Genomic DNA, 19386 nt, shown 5'->3' with positions numbered 1-19386 from the left:
TGTGCACTTAGGTGATGGGGATACAGGGGTGAAATGTGTGTGTGTGTGTGTGTGTGTGTGTGTGTGTGTGTGTGTGTGTGTGTACGCGCGCGCACACGTGGGGGTGAGGGGTGGGGGGTGGCCGAAATTGAGGGGAGAGACAAATCCATAGACAATTAAGATGCATTGTGGTAAGATCAATGATGCGGGAGGAATACAGGCAGAGAAGACGGGCAGTTAAGTTGACTTGCTTAGGGCCCCGTTAGAACGTGCTGCTCCTGAAGCCAGAGTATGGATAAATAGGAATTAGCCAGGATAAAGGAAGACATTCCGGAGAGAGGGCGCAGCGAGGCCTGGAAGTTTGTTCTGCCTCCAGCTCAGGTCAAGGGCTAGTCTCTCCTTTTCTGCCCCCTCCAGCAGCCGGAGAGAACTCAGCCCCTTCCCTTGAAATGCTGGTCCCCAAACTCTGTAATAGTCACAGGAGCTCAGAGCTCTGCCCTCCACTCTCATCTGGCCAGCCGACTCCCTCCCCCTCTCCCCCCAGGGCTCCTGTCCCTTCCTTCTCCGACCCAAGCAAAAGGGGCATGGTTGGGAGACTGCTCTGAGGCCTCCCCACGCCCACAGATCTGAAGTCAGTCAAGGCCAGAGAGCGTGGTGACAGAGGCGAGGATGGTCCCAGTCGGTGAGTTAGGGCCCAGCCGCCACAGGTCCCTCTGCAGGGGTCTGGATGAACTGATCTGGGGTGAAAAGGGGCACAGCTGAGGTAGATGCAGGAAGAGCAGTTCAAATCAACGGTAATTCCAGGAGTCTGCCATGCTGATCAATGCGATACAATTCAGCCGTGATGTACTAATACAGGTCAAACCCTGTGTGAGTCTGTGGGAGAAGGTGGGACACAAATGAACTTTTCCTGGGGCATCTACTGCCTGGAGTAGGAACCTGATCAGAGTTCCTGAAATCCTAACCAGGGCCCATTTCCTGAGCTGCGGAGCCCGTGTATGGTTATACTGGCCCCAGAGCCCTCTGATACGCCATAGCATCTCTCAATTCATTTTTATGTTAAGAATTTTTATTGAGATATAATTGACATACAATAAACTGCATATATTTAGTGTACAATTTGATACTTTTTTCTTGAGTAATGTATATATGGCAATCCCAATCTCCTAATTCATTCCACCCCAACCCCCCCTCACCCCCACTTTCCCCACTTGGTGTCCGTATGTTTGTTCTCTACATCTGTGTCTCTAATTCTGCCTTGCAAACTGACTGATCTGTACCATTTTTCTGTATTCCGCATATATGTGTTAATATATGGTATTTGTTTTTCTCTTTCTGACTCACTTCACTGTGTGTGACAGACTCTATCAATTCATTTATGATTTAACCTGTTGCGACAGGACTGTGTTTCACCGTGTGCTATGTGTCTAAGGTCACATGGCTAATGCAAGGTTGACACCAACAGCCAAGAGAGTCCCATTCTTCAGCCAAGGGTTCTACTTTGTAGTTTACTATAAATCTATGAGATGCGTTATCTAAGCAGTTATCTTATCTCCACTTGCAGATGAGGTGGAAAAGCCCATCAGAGTCTTTCCCAAGAGCCCGGGGCTAGTAGAAACTCAGCTTCCCAGGCTTACCTTTAAGAGTTCTTTACATTTCCTCAAATGAAGAATGGTTCTCTCTCCTTGGAAATCAGGGTTCCCTGGTACTAACCAGAAAATACTACCAAGAAATCTTTTTTTTTTCTTTCTTAAAGTAGTTGTAAAAAGGACAATTAAACCACAGAAATGTGAGCACTAAAGGAAGAAGGAAATTGTACAAAAGTCAGCATCACACAGGTGAGAGAATGTTTACGAATGATCAGTACTTGAAGTCAGGGGTTACAGGTTCAAAATAGTTCCTGTAAATGGCCAACCACTGGAAAGCTTTCAAAATGCCAGGTAGCCAGTGGTTTCTAGATGAAAATATTTTAAAAATGTAATAAAAAAAAACCCCTCTCATTTCTGATAACATCTTAGTTTACTGAACAAAATAACAAAGCACCTTCTGTACCACACCGGACTCACTTCCTGGAAACCTGGAAATACCAGAGCACAGAGCTTGACTAATGACTGTTAGACACGGCACCCACCGTGTGTGTTTAGAGAACCGGCTTGCGGGACAGACCCAAATGTCTGGCCCTTGGGTCAGTCTTTGGACCTGAAAACCACCAGAAGCAGGAAGTAGGAAGGAAGCTGAATGTTGCCAGATTAAGCGGGAAGTTCTGCCATCTGTGAAGAACCCAAGTTGTCTTTTTCCAGGATCGAGGCAGGAATGGAGAGAGCACAGGCCTTTGTGTTGAAAGACCCAGACTGGAGTTCGCCCTGGGAGTCTCCGAGCTGACTCCTCCTCAGGAAAATGCACAGATCCTCAGGGACCGATGCTCCATGGACTTTGGGAGGGTACGGTGAACAGGCGGTAAGGTATTTCGGAAAATGTTTCACACCTTTCTCGTGCCACACAGGGGATGAAGTTTATCATGAGAAAAGGTGCTGAGATGGTGTGTTGTTACAATTCTTTTGTTTGTAAGTACTGATACAAACCAGTTTAGGCAAAAAGGAATCTTTGGTTCAGGTGTCAGGGAAACAATAGTTATCATAACTGATTGCAAATATCTTATTTCTCTTCCTTCCTGGTACATGGAAGGACTGATGTTCTCTGCCCTCTTTAAAGTCAGGTGTGACCACGTGACTGGCCCATCCCTTCCGGGCAGAACTTCAAGTGCAAGCTTGATATCCACCACATTCCTTCATCCTGCCTCGGTGGCTGGGCAGGCGTGTGTTGAGGTGAAGTTTCCACGTCCTTGGCCCCTTAGTGACTACAGGGAGCAGAGCACTTGTCCCTCTGTCCCCAACCTGCACTGGCTGTGTAGCAAAAATAAACTTCTGTCATGTAAAAGCCACTGCAACCTTGGGGTTGTCTGTTACCATAGCATAACCTTGCACTGACTACACTATCTTATATCTTCCGTATTCTTGATACTACGGCATTTGGGGCCTTGACCCTGGAGAGACTGACCTCCTAGGGCTAGTGAATCTCTCGCACCCCAGCCAGTATCCTCCCTGCCCTGAATCACCCCAGGACCAGGTTCCGGACAGCTAGCAGCCACACCTGTAGCCCAGACCTGCCAAAATTATCCAAACTAGCCAACCCTCTGCTTATACAGCGTGCCTACTCCGCCTCGCCCATTCCTTCTGCGAAAATCCCAAGAAAGGCTCTGGGCCATGCTATTCCCTTGCCCTCTGCCTCCTGACCAACCCTGGTCCTTCTCCACGTGGCCCTGCAAGACATCCCATGCCTCCTGTTTCTAGGGATGTGAATAGGAACTTCCTTTGACAGCAACAGGTAGAAGCTAGGAGGTTTTTCTGAGACAGGGTCATGAATGTGGTATCTACAAACAATCCATCCTGGCCAACAGTGGGAAAACCACCCCCTTAAACGAGCATGTGAGGTGAAGGGTAGCAAACATATATTGATGTTATTTCTTGAACGTGCTGTAGGTGTGGATGTGACTAAAGGAATGTCCACCAGTCCAGACACCTATGCCGGGCTTCCTGCTTCAGTCTGTTTCTTACGGCATTCCATGGGAGGCCCGGTGACAGGCATTTGGAGATCTCTGAGGGTCACAGAAAGTAGAAGGAAAAGAGAGGCGGATGAATTCATGACAAGGCTGAACTCAACCTGAGGGTGAGACCAGGGGCCCTCGACCTGGAGATACTGGGCTGGCCTTCAGGGTCCGTGAAGGCTTGTCCTTGAATAAAAACTCAAGTGTTTATTTCCTACAGATGGGATCCACATCTTCCATCAGATTCTCAATGCGTGTGGCCCCGAACGGGCAAAGAACTGCCATTTTAACAGAAGGCAGCTCAGCCTCCAAAGGATGGCAAAGAGGAGCTTGGGTTTTTTTTTTCTTTCTTGACTTCCCTGGTGTTTTACTGGGGGTGGAGAAGCAGTAAAGATTTCTCATCTCTACTTCAGTTCCAGTATTTTCCAAATGCAGCTAAAATCACAGAACGCCAAGTCCCCTGCAGAGTCCTGTGTGTTAGAGAAATCTGGGCCCCAGTCCTGATGAGGCCATTTACTAGCGGGCGACTTTGCCTCGATGAGCGAATACCCTCGTTGATAAAGGGAGGATAAAAACGTCCACAGTCACACCAACCCCGTTACAGCGGACGAAACAGTGAATGCAGAGAGCTTTCTACTTTCCTTCCCATTAATAACCAAAGCTAAGGTTATCCAGCCCTTCCTATTTGCCATAACAGTGCTAAGTGCTTTTAGGTATGTTATATCACTTAATCTTCACAAAAGTTCTATAGAGTAGGTACAATTACTATTGCCATTTAATTAAAAAAAGTAAAAACTCGGGGGGAGCAGGAATTGAGCTTGAGCGCATCCTCTTATCCTGAGGCCCTGCCTCCTCTATCCACCCTCCCGCCCCATCCGCACACAACCACCCCAGAAGCCGCCAAAGCAAAGCTCTCAGGGCAGGCTGCAGGTTCGTGCTAATGGGTGATCTGTATACGGAGGGGAACACCTTATACTGAGCCCCTGGGACGTGTCAGGCATGAGTCAGAGACGATTCCGTCTGGTTAAAGTCCTTGAGGAGCGCTTTCATCACAGCTCTCGTGACAAGCACCTCCTGATGTCAACCGCGCTGTCTTCTGCTCTACATGCAGGGGGATACACGGAAGGTGGGGCAGTTCACAGGCCCGCTTTCAGGTCACACCACGGGCTCAGCCGGGAATGAGGATGTGGGGATCGAGAGGCATCACTGGCCGAAGACAAGGACTCAGGCTAAGGACAGAAGCTACGGAAGCGTGGCTGGAATCATGAAGTTTTTAGAACTTATTTATTTCCAATCACTCCCACTTCTTCACCCTGAGTGGCCACATTACATCAAGGCAGGGGTCTCTGGCTCCCTGGAGAAGGGAATGGGCTCCCACTTCCTATGCTTCAGGTCGTCCGGCAGGACTGAGGGAGCTCAGGAGGGCTCTGGACTCAGGGCAGGCGGGCACGCTGCGGGGGCCTGGCCCTGTGGGATCCGCCTGGCTTCTCTGACAGAGAAGCAGAACTGCTGGCACCACCCACCCGACTCCCTGCACGGCTCCAGAGCTGGAAAGGAGCTCATCAGCCCAAATGCTGGAAAGGAACATCTTAAGACGAACGCCACAATTTGGGCCTGAATTTTCCAATCAATCAGGCAGAGGCAGCTGACCAAGCAAATGCCCCTCTCGCCACCACAGCGGTCATTAAGTCCCACAAAGGAGCCTTGCGAGGACAGCGGCTTCTGCTCACCAGCTTCGGAAAGAGGAAGAAGAACGTGAGTGAGGAGAACAGCGTGGGGGCCTGGCTGCTTCCTCCCGGTCCAGCTGCGCCTTCTGGATGGCCGCCTCCCACTGTCCCCACCACCGCCCGCTGTGGGTGGCTGCGAGGGCAGCGTGTGCTGGGAGGCGGGCGGGCAGGGCGGCGGGGCCAGCTGGCCGAGTCACTTGCTGGCCATGGCGGAAAGCTGGTCCCGGATGCGGCCCAGCCCGTCTAACATCGTGTCCAGCGTCTCCTTACTCAGCTCCATGGTGACAGCTGACACAGAGGGCTGGTCCCCACACAGACTGGGATCTTCCTGGATCTGAAAAGAGAACATTTCCCCAGCGTCAAAGCTGCCTCTCTTCGACCTGCAGGCCCTACCCGGTTCTGGTGAAGCTCTGAAGAGAGGCTCTTTGCTCAGAGCTCCGGAGAGACCTAGCCCTGGAGTCACTCAGCAAACGGGGACAGGGAGGGACTGTCTCAGGGGCTCCGGGCAGGGGTGGGAGAAGCCCAGGCTCACTTACCCTCCCGCCCCCAACTCTTGGCATTCGAGTGAGGAAACATTACCTGGGCTCAGGCTGGTACTTTAGGCTGTGGGCTCTAAGAGTATGCAAGAATCCCCCGGGATGCAGGAAAAATATTACAGCCTCTAGTTACATGTATTTATATCCTTTTTTGAAAAGTAAGCCTTACCAGTAGTTAAAAACTTAGTTGTTAGAAGCGCCCTTACTTTTTCACTTTCTTACAGGTGTTGAGTTTCTGAGTGTCTGGTGGGTAGGTCAATATAGCATCATGTTACCTAGTTTTAACTAGGGTATGTGGCTTAAAAAGATTCCTGAAAATAACTGTGATGTGAAGATAACACCAATGAGGCGTGTGAACAATAAAACAAGGATCTGACACTTCTCCAACTGCTAAGAGGGGCCCTTGTTCAGCACAGTACAAACGCGACAGCCTCCCCAGACTGGACGGGAATTCGGTAAAGTACACCAAAATTCTCAAGGAGGCAATTCGAAATCTGAGTGCGTGCTCCTGCGGTTAAAGCCAAACCTTCCTGTAAGTGCCTAAGATACACTTGAGAGATCAACAAAGTATTTTTAAAAGGTATGTTTTGTGTTTGTCATCATTTAAAAATGTCTACTTTTGGTGTGTGTTTTATGATGACGGTACTTTGTTAATACACACGTACTTTCTCAATAAACACTGCATTTGGGGGGGGAGGGTGCTACATTTTTTTTATTTATGGGGTTAGAGATCCTAAAGCTTGGAGACGGGCATTTTCCCTGGCCCGCGGGGGCACCGGGCCCACTGCCCCTCCTTTGCTTCTGGCGAGCACGGCCGTGGACGTACCTTCATCTGCAGCAGGCAGGTGGGGACAGCCACGCGGCTGATGCTGTCGGAGGAGGTTCTGATGTCCACCCTCCAGTCCAGGTCAACCAGGCGCGGCAGAGAGACTGTGGGGGGGACAGCGCCGCTCAGAGCTCACAGCACCCGCATCACCACGCCTTCGTGACGGGCCGCTCCAAGGACGGCGCACGTGCAGTGCACCGATCCACACAGCGAGCCTCTGGGGGAGGCACACAGGCGGGGCCCGAGGCCTCGGCGCACGCCCCAGGCCTTCCTTACGAAAACGCGTGGCCCCTGCGCTCAGGGCAGAGTCGCGCTGGGCGGCACCTCCAGGCTTCTGCCCGAGCACCCAACCCTCCAGAAGTCAGGACAGGATGAGGAGTGACACAGGTGGAGAAGACGAGGCTGCGGCCCGCGTCTTAGGAAATGTGTGACGTCGACAACGGCGGAAAGAGCTTTTGTTTGAGAGACACAGACTTAGCTTCAAGAGGGTTCTACCCCCTGTCTAACCGCTGAGCCTCTGTTTGCTCACCTGTAGAATCAGGATGATCTCAGCCTAGCTCACAAGGTTGCGGGGAGGATTCTGTGAGTTAACGCAGGGAGAGTCTGTGGTACTGTGACTGGCTCAGAGTGAGCTTCGTGACCCTTTATCAAACACCCAGTTTTATTCAATCTTTCACAATAATTTCAATGATGGTTCATGTGTTTTCTAATGGACACACAGTTATTTTAAGTACGTAGTTATTTTAAGTACGTCACTTTCTGCTTTGGATGTTTGTTTTTTTAACAACACGCCTCTATTATATTAAGTTCATAATCAGAAAAAAATTAAAAAGTGGAATTAAAAAGAAATACATAACAAGCACTACTCGGTTTGGGATTAGGTTAATTCACTTTGGCTGTAATTAAAATCTCTGGCAGATTTAGGGCTGGGGCTGGGGAGGAGGGGGAGGGAGGAAGAGTCAGGTTTGTTGGTACTCACTCTGATTTGTGAGGGCTTCAGCTCTCCAAGTAGATCTGTTTAAGAGGAAAAGGTAAGACAAATAAAATGGAAAAGGGATGCAAATTCAGTCTCTGACGGTGAGGCCCGTGGGCCTGCGTCTCTGCTCCTTCTGTGATCTTCAAACCTATAACCACCTCCTGACAGGGAAGGACCCCAGAGACGCCTCCCTCCAAGGAGCAGGTTTTTGTTTGCTTGTTTTACAAAACTGAGTGATGTTAAGGCCATAGGTGCTGTTAGTTTTCGTGGCTGAGGAAAAACAAGAAAAGACTAAATGCATTGTAATGTCCCCGTGCTATCGTCCTCAGAGACAAAGCAGAAAAGGTCAACTTATCCTCTTTTTACTGAGCATCTACCACACAAAGTACGGCATCTTACATAAAACACATCCAAACAGGCGTGTCTAATGCTACAGCAAATCATACCATAGTGAGATGCCAAGCTGAGTCAGAGTAAACTGTGGTCATGCACGCACGAATGAGAAAGTTTCTAAATAAACAACAAAACCCTTGGGAAGTAAGCATGACCAGTTATTACTATCAGAGAGGTCTCTTCAAGCCTGCTGCTACCCAGCAGTTAATCAGTTCTGATTAAATTGTATGCATCTAAAAGGATTTGCCCAGCCAGAAAACGTACAGATGATTCACAAAAGAAATAAAAATGACCGATAACATGAAAAAGTTATTTGACATCACCAGTACCAAAGATATGTAAACTGAAATGAGGTACTATTTGCCATTTGTGAAACCGGGACTAAAAGGCAAAGAAAAAAAAAAATCCCTCGGTGCTGGTGCTGGTGTGGAGAGAGCGGCACACGCATGTCCTACTGGCAGAGAAGTAGTTGGTACAATCATTTTGATGGTCAACTTGACAGCAAAGAGCCAAAGCCTCAATACCACCATTTACCAGTAAGGAAATAACCAAGCACAATGTGCGCAAAGGTTCCACGGTAAATTGCTCAGTTAAGTGAAAACTGCCAATAGCCTAAATGTCCACTAAGGAATTTATTAACTAAACTATACATAATTTCTTCATACAGTGGAATATATTTAGCCATTAAAAATGGTATTGAAGGTAAATATTTATCAATCTGAAATATCATTAATGCTAATACTGTTACCTGAAAACAAGCAAGTTATAAAACAGCATGATCCCATTGTGTTAAAAACAAAAGCAAAACACCAACCCTCTGTACGTGTAAACAGAAAAAATACACCAGTCCTAAAAGATTTTCCATTAAGGAGTTAACACCGCTCACCGCCTGGGTGGCAGGATTACGGTTTTCTTCTTTCTGCTCACCTGTGCTTGCTTTTCAAGAATGAGCATATTTTTTCCAGAACAGGAATAAAAAGTACAAGCATTACAAGAAACTCTCAAGAAATAAGCACTTACACGCGTTCGAGGATGATTTTTGTCAGCAGGTTTTTGAGGTTTTGGTGGAAGTTTTCAGGAAAGAGGGTCAGCATTGCTTCGGCGGAGGACAGGTCCCGGAACACTGCCAGCCTGGTGAGGCGGTGCAGAGCCTGGAGCAGCTACAGGACAGACGGGGAGCCCTGGCGGTGAGGAGCGGTGGCGCAGGGGACAGGGCACAGGGCTCTACCCCCTGCTGGGAAAAGGGCCACTACTGCCATTCAAACTGAGTCCCAGGAGTCCAGAGGCACCCGGCACAGATGCTGAAGCCTGCATGCCTCTGCCCAGCTCCACGTTCACCTGCTGCTCAGAAGACACATGGCTGCCTGACCGACGATGCTGTCAACCTGCCAGAAGGTATCTGCTCGTGGGCAAAGGGTTAATAAATCCCCTTCCTTGTGCATGGACTCTGACCTTAAGCTAACTTTCTAGCCTGTTCCCCTGTGATGTGAGAGAAGCGGAAAGTCAACTGTGTTACTAGGCAACGCTGCACGGGTCCCCTGCCTCTGGGACCAGGAGGCCTGCAGACCGGGGCCCCCAGCTCGGGCTTCCACGAGTGTGGCTGCACAGTATGCACCTGCAGCCGAAGCTGTGCTTACTGAACTGCTGCCAGAGGGACTGGCTCCTGGGGAGTCTGGGCTTTCCATCCAGAGTGCGTGGACGGTTACGTCCTTGCCCCCAGGTTGTCACCTGGGAAGGCGAGGAGAACAAAGAGCTCCAGGCCAGCTGTGCAGACCGCTCTGTGAAAGGAGTGCCTGGCACTGCCCTGATAGGATGCTGGGTTCCATCCTGTGTCCTTCCAGGTGAATCTGTAGCCGGGCATGGCCTGTGCTCGTCTTGTGAGTATAACAGTGTTTAGCTGAACCTGACAAGACTGTCCAGAGGGAACTTTCTCTGCTTTAGGGCTTTCTCCAGTGCCAGGGGAGGTTGCTCAGCTCAGAAAAGCACAACCCAGAGGCCAGGGGACATGAACCCTCCACTGGTGAAGGGTGGGAGCCCGTGGATAAACGCCCCAACCCCCCTGCTTTCCAGGGTGACCAACGCCGGGGCACGTTCCACAGGGTTTCTTACAGGACCCCAACTGCAGCTGTGCACAACAGTGACAACAATGAGTGACTGGTCATCAGCATAGCTTTCTACTGGCTCGTCTCTCTTCCCTGTTTGACTTTCCTCACTCCCTCCTCTGCGCTTTCTAGAATCACCTCCTAAGTAACTACCAGCAGCCCAGTCTTTGCCTCAGGGTCTACTTGTGCGGAACCCGAACTAAGTCTCCAACTCATTTCCATCATCTTGCTGCTGCCTCTCACTGCTCTACAGCCAACTTCAATGAACAAAGCTCCAGATCAAGAATAACAATGACAACACTATAGGCCTGCTTGGATGAACTCCTGTTTTAGAAACACAGCTGCCATGGAAAGACAGGTCTGTGAGTGCCACAGAACCCGAGTCACCTTCCATGTCCTCTTGGCCACCCGAGATCAGGTGAGGTCCAGCAGCACATCCTCCGAGTCATACTCAGGCCTCGGAGCTTCTGCCCAGCCATCCCTGAAAAGTCTGCCTGAGCTATCCAGCCAACAGCTCATCAGCACAGGTGAGTTACAGGTTGGGAAAGAAAACCCTAACAAGGCTGGCTTTTGCCCATGCTCTCTAGGGAACCCGCCTGAAAAGGAAATGGCCAGGAGCTCTGATTCTGGGTATACTTTCCCCATCCGTGCCTCAGTCATCACAAGGACGTGAAGGTTTAAAGACAATGGCTTTTAAGTTCACTGATGTTAAAAAAAAAAAAAAAAAAGCATCTATTTTAAGTTTGCTCTAATGTCAGCAGACATTTCGGGGGAAAATTCCCTTGGACGTGGCAATGACTGGGAAGTCAAGGAAGAGAAAAACGCGCCGAGAAGCCAGCGGCCAGAGGCCGTTTCTGACCACACTCACTTGTTCTGCCTCCTCCTGGGTCACAGACAGGCTGGAACACGTCATATCCAAGAGTTTTTTCGAGCCAAGGGCTGAACTGGAAAAGCTCTCTTGGCACAGCTGTCTGACAACATCTTTCGAGGAGGCCTATAAATTAATTCACAGATGGAAAAAAACAAAACAAGAAACAAACTCAGACTCTAAACATACATTTTTTTAGAACATAATAGTGTCTCGGTCATGGTGTGACACCTAAGAGGTATACAGGACACTTCCATTTCTGGGAAGGGGTAGATGTACTTTTCCTTATTTTTCCTGCTAAACACAACTAAACTCCCTGGGCACTTTATAGAAAACAAATGTAAGATGACTCTGAAAGGGGAGAGAAGACAGACCTGCTACGGACCTCATGACCAAGGAATGACGTGGCCATGTTATGTTCTGAGCCCCTGATCTTATTTAAACCTATTTCAGCTGGCTTTTTCTGACACTGCTCAGGTGGCAGGGGGAGCGTGGCGGGGGGCGGGGAGGGTGTTGCTTCATTACTACTAAATGGAGATAAAAGTGCAGCTCCCCTACTTGGTTCCTGTTGGCATCCAAAAGCAGGGGTTCGCTGCTGCTACTGGGCAGGGGTGGAAGCTCTGGCTCCAAGCAGTTTCCAGTAATACGGAGGGGTGGCAGAACTCCCTACCTCCAGCTGGAGACGGAGGTCCAGCTCCCTACTTGGCCTTCTCTAACACCGCCCTGAAGGGCCTGTTCCATCTCAGCCTTTGCTGACATAGGGGAAGCAGGACCACAGTTTTTTCTGTGGTGTTTTGGTGGAATAGAGCAGTTACTGTCCAAATGTTTTCTGTCTTCCTAAGCTGCCCCTTTCTTGGTCTTCGGCTGCAGAGAGCAAGTATTTGTTGGAGTTTGTTTTTTTTCACCCACTGGCATTCTGGGTGGCCCTCTTCTTTAGCTCGAAGTCTGGGATATATGAACAAAAAGAAAAGCCACTGTCTGATGTAGCTCTAAAATGTATATAGAGGAAATACTTAAGACAAGTATATTATAAATAAGGGTAGGACTATAAAGGGACTACTTCACTCTGACTGGTAAAATGATGACACTGACATTGTCACTGAGATTGTGATGTTCTGTAAATAAATGTAATGAGCTGAACAACCCCTATAAGGGTTATAAAGAGAAATGCATTTTAAAATGCTACAGATAAATCAAAATGGAATTCCAAAAAATGGTCAATTGGTCAAATAACCCACAGGAAAGCAGTAAAAGTAAAGGAACAATAAATAAATAAAAGAACAAATAGAAAACAAAAAAAAATAAAATGGCAAACTTAAGTTCTACTATTTCAATAGTTACACTGGCTGCATGTGGTCTAAATATACCAATTAAAAGACAGAAATTGGCTGAGTGGATTAAAAAAATCTACAAGATATTTACAAAAATATCTACAAGATATCTTAAAAATATCTACAAGTGGATTAAATGCTACCTACAAGAAACTCCTTTCACATATAATGATACAGACAGATTAAAGGTAAAAGAATGGAAAAAGACAGATCATGCAAACAATAACCAGGAAAGCAAGAGTGGCTACATTAATATCAGATAAAGCAGACTTCACAGCAGAGAAAATTACCAGAGACAGAGACATTATATGCAATGATAAAAGGTTCTGTCGACCAAGAAGACATCCTGAATGTGCATGCACTCAGCAAGAGAGCTGCAAAATATGTGAAGCAAAACACAGGCAGAACTGAAAGGAGAAATTGACAATTCCATAAATACAGTTGGAGGCTTCAACACCCATCTGTCAACAATTGACAAAACAACTAGGGAGGATTCAACAAGGACAAAGGAAAACTCCACACACCATCAATCAACCTAATGGACATTTACCACACGCTGGCCAGCAACAACACAAGACACACTCTTTTCAAGCGCTCACTGAACACACACCAAGAAAGATGATATTCTGAGCCAAAAAAGAAACCCTAACGAATTTAAAAGAACTAAATCATTCATAGTGTGTCCTCAGTGATCACAATGGAATCAAACTAGAAACCAATAAGAAGGATAACAAGAACACGTCCAAACATTTGGAAACTTAAACAACATACTTCTAAATCATTCACAGATAAAAGGGAAAGTTAAAAAATTACACTGAATGGGGACTTTCCTGGTGGTTTAAGGGTTAAGAATAATGTGCCCTTGCAATGCAGGGGACACTGGTTCGATCCCTGGTCAGGGAGCTAAGATCCCACCTGCTGCAAGGCAACTAAAGCCTGCGTGCCACAGCTACTGAGCTCACACGCTCTGGAGCCCATGCACCGCAACTACAAAGCCCGTGTGCCACAACTGAAGAGAGAAGCCCATGAGCCGCAACAAAGAGCCCGTGAGCTGCAGTGAAGAGCTGATGCAGCCAAAGATAAAAAATAAAAAATGAATTTTTTTAAAAAAAATTACACTGAATGAATGAAAATGAAAAACAACACCAAAATTTTAGGGGTACAGCCAAGAAGGTGCTGAGAGGGAAATTTACAGCATTAAATGTATACATTAGAAAAGAGGAAAAGTCTCAAATAATCTAAATTCTTACCTCAAGAACCTAGAAGAACAAAAGCACAACAAATCCAAAGGAAGAAGGTAGGAAATAACAAAGAGCAGACACCAAAGAAATTAAAAACATAAAAAAGGAGAAATCAATGCAACAAAGAACTGGTTCTTTGAAATATCAAAAAAATCAACAAACTTTTAGCAAGGCTGACAAAGCTAAGAAGAAAGGAGACACAAATTACCAATATCAGGAATGAAGCAGGGCATATCACTACAGACCTTGGAGATTTCAAGAAGAAAATAACAGAATAACTACAAACAACTCTATACACATAAATCTGACAGTGTAAATGAAATGGATCAATTTCTCAAAAAACACAAACTACCACAACTCTCCCAATATAAAACTGAAAACTTGAATAGTCCTATAACTATTAAGGAAATTGAATCTGTAATTTTAAGACCCCCAGAAATTGCCAACCCCAGATGGTTTCAACAAACATTTAAATTTTGTTTAAATTTAACAAGGAATTTAAACAAACATTTAGAGAATTCTAACAAACATTTAAAGAAAGAATTAACTAATTCTACACAATCTCTTTTAGACAACAGAAAAGAAGGAAACATTTCCCAATTCATTTCACAAAGCTAGCCAAAATCAGACAGATTGTAAAAAACAAAACAAAAAAACAACTATAGACCAATATCCTTCATAAAAATAGATGCAAAGATCCTTAACAAAATACTAGCAAATAGAATTCAGCAACATATAAAAAGGATTATTCACTACAACCAGGTGGAATTTATTCCAGGGATGCTAGGCCAGTTCAATATTTGAAAATCTATGTAATCCACCATATTACCAGGCTCAAGAAGAAACTCATAGACTATCAATCAATGCAGAAAGAACAGTTGACAAAATTCAACATATATTCTTGATGAAAACACTCATAAAATTAGAAATAGAGGGGAACTTCCATAACTTGGTATAGAGCATCTACCAAAAAACCTAGAGCAAACATACTTGATGAAAGACCAAAGCTGGGAACAAAGCAAAGATGTCTGCTCTCACCACTGTTATTCCACATAGCGCTAAAAATTCTAGCCACTGAAATAAGGCAAGAGAAAGAAAGAAAACATTCGCAGATCAGAAACGAAGAAATAAAACTGTCCCTACCTGCAGATAACATGACTGTCTATGAGAAAGGCCCAAGAAATGTATAAAAAAACTATTAGAATAAGTGAGTTCAGCAGTTAGCAGATCCAAGACACACACACAAAACTCAGATGTATTTCTACACACTAGCAATGAACATGTGGACACTGGAATTAAAAGTACAATATCATTTGCAATTGCTCAAAAAAAAAGGAGAGAAATACTTAGGTATAAATCTAACAAAACATGTACAGGACTTGTATGCTGAAAATTATACAACACGGATAAAAGAAATCAAAGATCTAAATCAGTGGGGAGACACATCACAGTAATCAAGACTGTATAATATTCTCAGAGGGATAAACAAATAGATCAATGGAACAAACTAAAGAACCCTGAAGTAGACGCACTACAGAACCCTGAAGTAGACTCACATAAATATGCCCAACTGATTCTTGACAAAGTTGCAAAAGCAATTCAATGGAGGAAAGAAAGCCTTTTCAACAAATGATCCTGAAACAAGCAGACACTCACAGGCCAAAACCAAAAAAAATCTCAAACTGTCTCACACATCTTATACAAAATTAATGCAAAATCAATCATGGACTTCAATGTTATATAAATGTAAAATATAAAACTACAAAACTTTTAGGAAAAAATAGGGGAAAATTTGGAGACCTATGGCTTCACAGAGTTCTTTGACTTTACACCAAAAGCGTAATTCATTAAAAAAATCACAATTCATAAAAGGTACATTTTTTGAAAAATTACACTTCATCAGAATTAAAACTTTTGCTGTGCAAAAGCTCCTGTTATGGGTTGAACTGTGTTCCCCTAAAAGTCACATATTGAAGTGATAATCCCCACTATCTCAAAATATGATCTCATTTAGAAATAGGATTACTGCAGATATAAATAGTAAAAATAAAGTCACAGAGTAGACCCTAATCCAATACAACCGATGTCCTAATTAAAATGGGACATTTAAACAGAAAAATGCAAACAAGGAGAACTCCCTATGAAGATAAATGCACAGATCTATAAGCCAAGATACACTAAATATTGGCAGAAACCCACATAAGCTAGGAGAGAGGCACAGAACAGTTTGTCCCTCAAAACCCTTAGAAGGAGCCAACTTGGCTGACACCTTGATCTCAGACTTCTGGCCTCCAGAACTGGTAGACAATAAATTTCTGTTGTGCCAGCCACCAAGTCTGTAGTACTTCGTTACAGCTGAGCTGGCAAATTAATACACCCCTATGAAGAGGATGAAAATAGCTAAATTCCAGGAAAGACTACGTGCAAACCACATATCTGACAAAGGACTACTATCTACAACATATAGAGAAACTCAAAAGTAAAAAAGCAAACAATGAAATTAAAATATGGCAGAAGACATAAAGTGATATTCCGCTGAAGAAGATATACAGATGGTAAATAAGCATGCAAAAAGATGTCCAACATCATTAACCATTAGGGAAATTCAAATTAAAACCACAATGAGATACAAATACACACCTATCAGAATAGCTCAAATAAAATATAATGATGCCAATAAATGCTGGCAAGGATGGGGAGAAACTGGACCACTCATGCATTGCTGTTGGGAATGTAAAGTGATACAGCCATTCTGGAAAACAGTTTGGCAGCTTCATAAAGACAACAAAACCCCCTAAACATGTAACTAGCAAATGATCCAGAATTGTATTCCTGGGCATTAACTTCAGAGAAATAAATACTTGTGTTCATACAAAAACCTGTATACAAATGCTTATAGCAGCTTTATTTGTAATAGAAAAAACTGGAAATAATGTAGATGTCATACCATGGAATACTACTCAGCAATAAAAAGAACTAGGAATACATATAACAGGGCTCCAGAGAATAGGGCTCAGTGAAAAAAAGCCAATCCCCAAAGATTACATATTGTATGATTTCACTTACATAACATTCATGAGATGACAAAACGACAGAAATGAAGAACAAATTTGTGAATGCCAGAGGTTAGGAAGGGGGTGAGGGCAGAGGGGAAGTGGCTGTGGCTCTAAAAGGGCAATGTGAACAATCCTGTGGTGAAGGAAAAATGTTCTGTATCTTGACTATCAATGTCAATATCCCGGTTGGGATATCATACTATAGTTTTGCAAGATGTTACCATTGGGGGAAACTGGGTAATAGGTAAATGGGATCTCTCTGTACTGTTTTTTGCAAGTGCCTGTAAATCTATATCTCAGAATTAAAAGTTTATGTAATTTAAAAAAAAAAAATAAAGTACATAGGACAATAGGAATGCAAATGAACTATTGCTACATAACAGCAAAGAAAAGAAGCCAGACACACACACACAAATATGCCATATTATTCCATTTATGTGAAGTTCAAATGTGGGCAACATTAACTTGACATATTAGAAGTGAAGATAGTGGTTACTAGTGGGGAGCAGTGAGGGAAATAAGGAAGGGACAACACAGAGACTTCTGCCGTACTGGTAACATTTCACTGTTTGACTGTGGTGGTGGTAATAAATCATCACACGGCGCACTTACGATTTGCGTACTTTTTTGTGTGTTACACATTAATAATGATTTTTTAAAGTTTATCGAAGAAAAAAAAGCCCTCAGAACGAGAGGTATTGGGGTGGGGGTGGGGCGCAGAGCAGCCACAGTAAGGGTGAAAAGGCACTGGGTTGGGAGCTGAGAGCTCTAGGTTTCCAGTTCCAGCTGTGTTACTTCATTTCTTAATTCATATAACAGCTATTTATCGAGCACGTGCTGTACGCTAGGTGTGGAGGTTACACTTGTTGGGTATACATTTGTGAATAACAGCAGATGCCCTCAGAGATGGAGAATACAAGTGAACACCGGGGAGGCAGCTAAAACAAAAGGAGGGCCATCGCATGGACCAATGACGATGCTGTGCCAACTGCGGAGTGTAATTAACCCGACCCTCTTCATCTGGCGTTTTTTCAATAAATGTTCCCTCGTGGATCTCACGTTCTTGTGAGAAAGACAAACTGACAAACAGAGGCATGATGTCAGCTAGCGACAAGTTCTAGGAAGGAAGATAAAGCCGCTGCCGCTTCTATAGGCAAAGTCATAAAATAAGCAAAAAATTCCAACCCCCTACAAAGCCAAATAAAGTACATCCCTTCCAACCTCACAATGTTTCAAATGAGGAGAATGTTTTGGCTCTCAAATAGGTCCAAGCAAGTACAAACCCCCCAGGACTCAGGAGAATACAGAACGCATGCTTCACTCAAGGGGCCGACGCAGAGGAGAGAACCACAGAATGCAGGCGCGCTGCGGGATGAGGTGGGGAACCGGCAACCAGCACTTACCTCCCCCAGTGCACCAACCCCGAAGGCCAGCCCCAGAGCCTGCTACGAGGGAACATCTGTACAGCGCCTTCAGGTCCACTGTCTTGTCTCCCCACTACCCTGTCAAAGTGGTATTCATTTTGTTCGTACTTTCAAAAAGCTCGGAAAGGCGCAACGACCTGCTAGGGGTCACAGTGAGAGGCAGTGGCAGAGTCGTGCTCCAAATCAGGGTCCATTTATTCCCAATTCCTGCTCCGTGCGAAGTCTCGGAGACAAAGGCCCGCCTCGCGCTGTCCCCACCCCTCCCATTTACCTTCAGCAGGCTCTGGAGGGCCGCAAAGTTCTCCGCCGTCAGCGCCGCCATCTTCCCCGAATCATGTGACTGCGGTCCCTGGAGAAGCGCGATCACGTGGCCCCGACAGCCGCGCGGGGCATGCCGGGGGCTGTAGTTCCTTAGGGTGGCGGGAGCTACCTGAGTTGCGGCACTACCGGATGGGGAGGAGCCGAGAAGGGCGTGGGAAGGCTTTATAATAAAGCTCAGCGCGCTGACTTTAGGGCTGTGGGCTTTGGAGGATGCGGGCGCTGGATGGTTTTCAGGGGAGGAAATTGGCTTGGTTTGTCCACTTACCAGGGCAGGGGGAACTGATTTTCTTTTGACACATGAGGGTGGGCTGGCAGAATTGGGGAATGTATCTGCAGGCTTGGCAAGCGCCTTGGAAACGCAGCTGTTCTGGAGTCATCATCGTACCTGGCCTCTTAGAATTAATACGTGACTGTACACAGCATTGCAGTTCTTGGAATTTACCCCACCCCGCCTGTCTCGAAGAATGTAAAAGTGCTTTCACGTGTACGGTTTCCGTTCTGTCTCTGGGGTAGGTAGGAGCTGGTACTATTAACCTTGGCCAGAGGAGGAAACGGTGTTGATGACTTTCTCTAGTCCTAGGGGACATCGGTTTTGATGAGCTGGTGAGGAAGTGTTTGGGAGAGTGAGGAGAAAGGGAATCCAATGAAAGATACTGGTTCCTAACTAGATTCCTACTACGCTTATGGCAGGGAATGAAAGGGGTGGTTCATGGAAATTATGTGATTCATTTATTCAACAAGATAATTATAATGAATGTAAGGATGGTTTTGAGTGGGCAGTCCAGGACTCTGATTTGCCTAGTGATTAGAGGTCCTCCCTCAGAACAGACTCAAATTGTAAAGTCCTGGAACTTGGTTTTTAAGGAACCACCTACCTCCTCTGCCCTCTGACCCCAGCCTCTGCATCTTTACGGTCTCTTGGCCCTTTCTTCTTCCATCCACAGTTCCTTAGCAAAATTTGGCTCAAAACAGGTTCTGATAAATTCAAGCTAGAGAAAGAAT

General features: G+C 45.7%; 1 protein-coding gene across 1 annotated transcript; it reads right to left on the bottom strand.

Annotated features, from left to right (window-relative positions):
• Nucleotides 1-1181: 1181 nt before the first annotated feature.
• On the bottom strand, nt 1182-18394 carry COMMD9 (COMM domain containing 9). Its single transcript, XM_057750573.1, has 6 exons — nt 18335-18394; nt 11012-11137; nt 9062-9201; nt 7652-7686; nt 6673-6776; nt 1182-5644 (listed from the first exon to the last, which is right to left on the bottom strand). The coding sequence occupies exons 1-6, from the start codon at nt 18383-18385 to the stop codon at nt 5504-5506; spliced, it is 597 nt and encodes a 198-aa protein (XP_057606556.1). The 5' UTR covers nt 18386-18394; the 3' UTR covers nt 1182-5503.
• Between the last annotated feature and the right edge of the window lie 992 nt (nt 18395-19386).

Source organism: Hippopotamus amphibius, chromosome 9, assembly GCF_030028045.1.
Source record: "Hippopotamus amphibius kiboko isolate mHipAmp2 chromosome 9, mHipAmp2.hap2, whole genome shotgun sequence".
Lineage (NCBI taxonomy): Eukaryota > Metazoa > Chordata > Mammalia > Artiodactyla > Hippopotamidae > Hippopotamus > Hippopotamus amphibius.
Note: the sequence above shows the minus strand (reverse complement) of the source record. Positions and strands in the feature narration are given on the sequence as shown.